This window comes from Plectropomus leopardus, chromosome 11 (genome assembly GCF_008729295.1).
Source record: "Plectropomus leopardus isolate mb chromosome 11, YSFRI_Pleo_2.0, whole genome shotgun sequence".
NCBI lineage: Eukaryota > Metazoa > Chordata > Actinopteri > Perciformes > Serranidae > Plectropomus > Plectropomus leopardus.
The window spans coordinates 32,807,160-32,814,106 of record NC_056473.1 but is presented as its reverse complement, the minus strand read 5'-3'; the positions used below and the strand labels follow the sequence as shown (position 1 = coordinate 32,814,106).

General features: G+C 39.8%; 1 protein-coding gene across 1 annotated transcript; it reads right to left on the bottom strand.

The window, feature by feature from the left end:
- Positions 1-2,260: 2,260 nt before the first annotated feature.
- il17c (interleukin 17c) lies at positions 2,261-5,612 on the bottom strand. Its single transcript, XM_042495517.1, has 3 exons — positions 5,592-5,612; positions 5,261-5,496; positions 2,261-2,510 (listed from the first exon to the last, which is right to left on the bottom strand). Exons 1-3 carry the CDS (start codon positions 5,604-5,606, stop codon positions 2,261-2,263), a joined length of 501 nt encoding a protein of 166 aa, XP_042351451.1. The 5' UTR covers positions 5,607-5,612.
- Between the last annotated feature and the right edge of the window lie 1,335 nt (positions 5,613-6,947).

Here is a 6,947-nt window from a genome sequence, read left to right as displayed (position 1 = left end):
TGTAGAGCTCTTCTGTGCTTCTGGGGGGGAAAATGTGAAAATGTGTGAAGCATCCATGTTTTTACAGACATAGATGTAAAATATATGCAACTTTACTGGTGTTTAGAGGAATACAACTGCGGGGCAGTAATTCTAGTTTTACAAACAAAACAAAAAGAACTTGAATTTCTGTGTTTTCTCATATTCTGACTTTTACCCTACTCTGCTTTACTCTTTTTTACTCAAAATAAGTGACAGATAAATGCAACCTTTGTTTTTTATTACCATTTGACAAACTGAAAATCATCTGCACCCTTTTAATCCCAGTCAGTGTCAGCAGCAGCCCTCTTTGTGTCTGCCAGCTGTTTCAGTTTCCATTGAGTCAGACCAATCAGAGGAGCTGCCACAGCTTTTCTGTGGTCAGCAGGTGGTGGTGTTTGTTAATGTAGAATTACATATAGAAAGGTTCATAAAGAACAGCAGCTTTTGAAAACGTTACACTGAGTCATCTCTTAAACCAGTGAGCTTTCACCCGCGAGCCAAATCTGACCCCTTTTTTCTGATTCACTATGAAAATGAAGTGATTCACACCGGGAATTGTTTTTGTACTTTTAGTTTGCATGAGGAGCCTGAGTGCATCTAACGGCATCAAAATAGAGCTTGTGTATCAGAAAAAATGCTAGTGGACAATCCCCAGTACCCCCTGAGATCCTAGCTAAGACCATATTGTCCTAAAATCCAACAAACATCCAAAAATCCTAGAAAGATACTAAAATCCTATAAACATCCTAAATTCCTAAAAATGTCCCAAAATCCTAGAAAGACTTAGATACGGCTGCTGTGATTGGCCCCTGGCCTCCTGTCATTTGGCAAAAGTGGCCCCAGAGCAAAGCAAGTTGAAAATCGCTGTCGTAAACTGCACTCACCATCAGAAGTTTCGTGCATATATATCAGCCATGATCACACAGGTGAGAAATATAAATACATAGTTATTTAAGAGTGGAGAAACATAATGAATGCAGCTGCCACGTGCCGAATAATCAAATCACCCAAACCCACTGACATCAGTGAAACTCGATGTGTTTGTTAATCCAGCCATGCACGCTCCAACATCAGCTCTGAATACAGAAACAGAAGACTTTGTTTCTTTCAGATCATTTTTTCTTTATTTTGCTTCAAAGAAGCTAAACTCAGAGTCTTTCTTAGACTTGTAAAGTCCCACTGGGACAAAAGCTACAAGATATGCAACATAAATAAATACAAAGTTTTCCTCATCTCCTCTGGAGCACTGGAAAGCCCTCAGATGCTCCAACATTTCACATGCAAAACAAACCAAATAAATAGATAATTATTAAAATATTATTAGCGGTTAAATAATTATTTTAAAAACTATACAATAGTTATTTTCTTCAATGACAAAGCCATCAATATGAAAAGGAGTACATAGTAAAACACCCAGTTTACATGAGCTGTAAACAAATCAGAGTAAAGAGCAAACGGCCTGTAGAGACCTACAAAACACACGTTAAAGATGTATTCATTATGATGTCATCTATTATGACAATAAATAGGCCTATAAAAAAGGCTGATAAATGATCCCAGGGGTGTCGACCTATGATCCCTCCGAGCCTTCTCACTTATCACAGTAGGCGGGTTTCCATTAATCCTCAAATTGCGTGCATTGAAATTGCAAATATATAATATGCCTAATGGAAACATGTCAATTTTGAAAAAAAAAAACCCATTTATCCCAAAAAATCCTTTGGGCATGAGGGAGCCAGCAGGCGCTAGAGGTGTTATTGTTGTTGTTATTGTTATTGTTATTGTTATTGTTATTGTTATTGCATCACATAACTCTTTAAAAGTTGAGCGGCTCATCCGGAAGTTTTGAATCCACAATTCCTCTGTGGACTATCACCTCCAAGAAATCCCTCATATGTGGCCGCTCCGGCTCGCCTTTCCGTTATATAACACGCCTACGTAACCTTCGATTGGAAATAATGACGGCTAGTGTGGCGGAGGCAATATAACTATAAACCCGCTAATGTTTTGGACATCCATCGCCATGCTTCTATGAATGTTACCACTAGAGGAGAAGTCGCATAACATCTCCACATCTCCACATTGTGTTTTTGTGTAGCAAGTTTTGCAAAAATCTGAAATGGAAACCTGCCTACTGTAGGACCTGACACCCCTGAGTTAGAGCTTATAGTGCATTTTAAAACAAACACAACAGGAGCTGTACAGTTTCACTGTGACAGCTGGTCTGGATTGGCCCCCTCTATGAGGAGGTGCTGGCTCTGGTGCAGGTACAGCCCACACCAACTTCCTCACTAACTGGCTTCAGATAGTATTTCTTTCCATCTTCGCAGAGCTCCTTCTTGAGGAATACCCGGCTCTGCTTTATGAGCTTTGAGTCGTAGTCGTGGATCTCCATGGGGGGTTTCTTGTCCTGTATCAGGATGCATCCGGAGCACAAGCACTGAGCCTCGGAGTACTCGGAGGGAAAGCGATCCGTCTGTATTACACGTCTGAAAAGGAATAAGATGAGTCAGCGAGCAGTTTATCCAGAGACAGTGAGGAGATGTGACATTTTACTGCAAACCATTTCTGTGTTAAAATACAACTTTTTTACACCAAGAAGAAAAATAGATCAAAATATTATTTGAAAGTACAACTTGTATGTTCAAACATACATAAAACCTACATTTTAAAGTCCTGATGACTCGTGACAATATTCCGAGTATAGTTAGTGATTAAGGGTGTCATTTCAGGGACACTTCTCAAACACCCTGCTAACACCCACTAACATCTAGATTTTTAATGTAGGAAAGGGAAAATGTACAATCGACATTACACCCGCGTCAATTGACTTTGCAGTCGTGGCCGGTATTCATTGCCTTTGGTTTGGATTGGCATTGATGAAAACACAACATTTAAGTACACGTACTGATTTTTTATGAGGGAGATGCAATAACGTGCCACTGTTTGAGTTTGAAAGAAAGACCAAAAAAACCCCCCAAAACCACAGAAAGGAAAACTCGTCTGCTGCTGAGCCGTGTACACAGCTTTGCCCTACTAGCAATAGGAAAGCACTCTAAAGCCTATTTTTAAACGTGTTTACGCGTGTTAAAAAAAAATACACATATACGCGCTAATTAAGGCTGATAAAGGTTGACTAGGGGGCCCAAAAGCTCAGAGCTCACTGCCAGTACGACTCTGCATTATTACCCAATCACGCAATGTTTTGCATCTTTTCGAACCTTTACCCTCATTAAAGTACGATTATGATGATGAGCATCACAAGGAAAAAGAAAACCGTCACTTTTTCCCCGAATTTTAAGGTGCAGCTTTATGCAAACAATTAATTTATTTTCCCTTTATCAATAAAATGAAGTAAAAATGCTGGAAAAAGGAAATGAGCAACTTAGCAAGAAATGCCCCCCAATATTAGCAAGAAACTATTTTAAAAATCACAAGAAAATTACCAGAAAATAAGAAAAATATTTGTTCCAATGTGATGTAATTTCATATTTTATATTATATTATATTATTATATTATTTTATGTATAGTGGTGAGAATGATAAATATAATTTCCTGGACATTGCCTTTTTTAAAAAACAATATCTAATAATCTCTCTCTTACTGTCAAGTCATTTTTCACTTTTACTTTTTTCAACTTTTTTTTCATGCCGAGTTGCTCATTACCTTATCCCCTATGTTTTCAGTAAAACAAAATAAAATAAAAACAATTTTCTTAGCTTCCATAGTTTAAAATGCTTGTGAAAGGCGTATGAACGCAGCTAAACAAAACTGATCCAGGGTCTAAGGGGTTAAACGGCTGAAGGCAAACAGGAAACTCCGCACTCACCTACAATTATACAGGTAATAAAGTACAACAGCGTAGAGTTTGCACTCAATGAAGCAATTCACGTCACTCCCTGCGGATGTGTGGCAACAAAGCCGCGGTCAGTGGATGAAGAGGGGACTTTCCCTTCGATCCGGAGCGGAGGTGTGGCGCACACCAGCGCGTCATCGGCGCACAGAGCCTGGTGCCGCAAATCAGGGTCAAACTGATGCAGCACGGGGCATCTGATAACTGCGCAAATATTGACCTCCCTTTAAGAGCTACTTATTTAAAGTTTATGCATGTGGCTGCACCACCGCGTCATATGCAAACACTGTTGCTTGAGTGTCATCATGTGATAAATATGTTTGGTATGTCTTTGAAACTCCCTTTCAGTCCACTCGCTCTCTTTCCCAAGACAATCTTAAACTGGGACGTCTCGTGATACTGCAGGATTTTTTTAATTAATGAGCTCATGGAAGTTTCTGACCGGGTTAAAGTCTAAGTGGAAGGTCACAGAGGGAGGCAGCAACCGAGCCAAAAGCCCCCCCCCCCAGCTCTAAACTCTCGTAAGTTTGGCCGTTTTAATAATCTTCCCATGGCTTTGAGAGACATCTCGCTGTTTCATTAGGGACCCAATATTAAGCAGTTTAACCCTTTGAAATCTGGGAAAATTTAATTTCTTTCAAAAACATAGGGGAAAGGCAACAAGCAACTTAACACGCAAGGCCCAAAAATTTAAAAAAATTGCAAAAAAATTACATTAGAATAAGCAAGAAAAAGGAAGGAAATAATAAAGGAGAACATGACTTAGAAAACGTGCTGAAAATAAAAAAAAATATGTGTTTATTTTTATATTTTATTGTATATTTCCCTAATGAACATCATTTTAGATGCAAAATTATCATAAAGTAAACATGGCCTTCTGAACATTTGTCCCTATTTTTGGATAAACAATAATAATAATAATAATAATAATAATAATAATAATAATAATAATAATTACTATTACTAATAGCACCTTTCATGCAATAAATGTAGCACAGTGCTTTAAGATAAAAGCAGGCCAGTGGGGCAATTCAGCTTAAAAGTACATTTAAAAACAGTTTAAAACTAAAATGTATTTCTTAAAATAAAACCATAAATCATAAAATTAACTAAGATAAAATATTTAGAAATATTTATCATTTTCTAATAACCCTCCTTTTCAGGTAAAATGTTCTTGCAAAATGTGACATTTCTTGCAAATTTGGTCATTGCCCCCCCCCCCCCCCCCCCATGTTTTAAAAAATGATCAAACCAGTTTTCAAAGGGTCAGACAGCTTCTGAAACGCGCCTGAATGCAGCTGAAGAAAAATGATGTCGATCCAGGTTTTAAAGTCACTGAAAAGTTTTGAAATAACTGTGCGTAAAAGCGCCGGGATGTTACTTACACATATCTCCACGGGGACAGGGACCTCTCGTTGGCGTCCTCGGAGGGTTTCTGATAGAAACTCTCCACGGGGCAGGAGACAGGGGAGTCACGGGTGCTGTTGGTTGAGGGGTCCGGAGGCTGCGGGTAGTGGCTCTTCAGCTTCTTCTCGGCTTCCTCCCTCAGCCGGTGCTCTTCATAGCACGGGGACCTCTTGGATGTACACACGGGCACGAGAAAAAGTCCAAAAATGAGAATCTGAGGAGGGACAGACAAACAGCTGAAGTGATGGAGGAAGCCCGAGAGCAGCCGGTTTCAGCGGCTGTGCTGTCCGGTCCGTGTCTTTGACTCACCTGCTTTATGTCCATGCTGTGTCTCTGTCCTCTGTCTCCCTGCTGACGAGCTGATACGCTTTGCTTTGCTTTGACTTGCCACCATCCTCACCGGGCTGCTTTTATTGAGTCCGCACCTGGGAAAAACCGGCGGCATGAGGAAATGGAAACGTTTAGTTCCTCGACTTCCTCTTTCCTCAGTGAAAGTCTGCAGTGGGTAGGAGTGAGCGCCGCACGCGTGCCGCCATCGCGCATCACACCACGCGCAGTCCAGGAATTCTGTCCGCAGTGCACGCGCACTGACGGCACGCAGGAAATATGCTGCCAAACACAAACAGTTAACTGCACTGTACTTTTAGAGCGCGCTCTCGACCTTTGAACCAGCACCAGACAGAAACCAAAATCATCTACCTGTTTGGCACAGAGGGGCGATTCTAGGATTTGAGGACACTGAGAGTTTACCCCAGACCTCAGCAGGGGGGTCCAGGATACGGAAGCCCTAAGCTACCATACATTTATACATCTTTTTCCTCAGTTTTCCTGAAATAATGAGATAATTTTCTTGACATCTGGTGATCAGAAAACTGTGTTTTCTTGAGATAACGATGTAATGCGTGTAATGTCACTGTGGATGAAAAAAGAGAATGGTTCACTCTTACAGGTGCCTGGGTATTTTGATTAATGACTTTAATTTTAAACTACATGTGTTGTACCTGGTGAAAAAGCTTTTCGAAACAAGTTGTATTTTTCTTTTAGTGTAAAAAATGTCTTGTTACTGGAACTTATTTTTAATTTGTGTTGGACTATGGGGATGTTTTGTTCATGCACGCTTCTGCTCAGTGTCTCCTTATGGTTGGCACGGCTTACCATGCAGCCTAAAGGTTTATTACAAACGCCTGGCTCTAGAAAAGGTCATTTGGGTTTTTATGTTGACCATTGTAGTTAGCAGCCTGTACATCGGTGTACAATTACTGCTTAAAATTAACATCATTTGTTTCACAACACTCAGACATAAAAAATAACAAAACAATTTCTCTATTTGTTTCTTTAATTCAGAATATTAAGAAATACTCATAAAGAAATACGGAGCAGTTTTAATTAAGGAGAATATTAAATAAAAACAAACGCACACATAAAAAAAGCTCCCGGCTCTGTCAGACTTACGTCAGTTCTGATGACACAACGACACTCGCTTTTTTGATCCCCTGGACTGAGATCCAGAAATAGAATAGCATTTCCCTTATTTTTTATGAAAGGAGAAATTACAGCACGTTTGTGTAACTGACCCACTAACTCTGCCAAGTCTGCTTTCAAAGAGATATGGTGACAGCTATTAATAGCAAACCTTTGTGTTTAAATCTCTATGGCACTGAGGCC

Bases quoted from the DNA above. Each gene is read 5' to 3' on its own strand.
- il17c (XM_042495517.1), bottom strand. The intron at 2,511-5,260 runs GTAAGTAACATC...ATTCCTTTTCAG, and splicing joins CTGTCCCCGTGGAGATATGT to ACGTGTAATACAGACGGATC.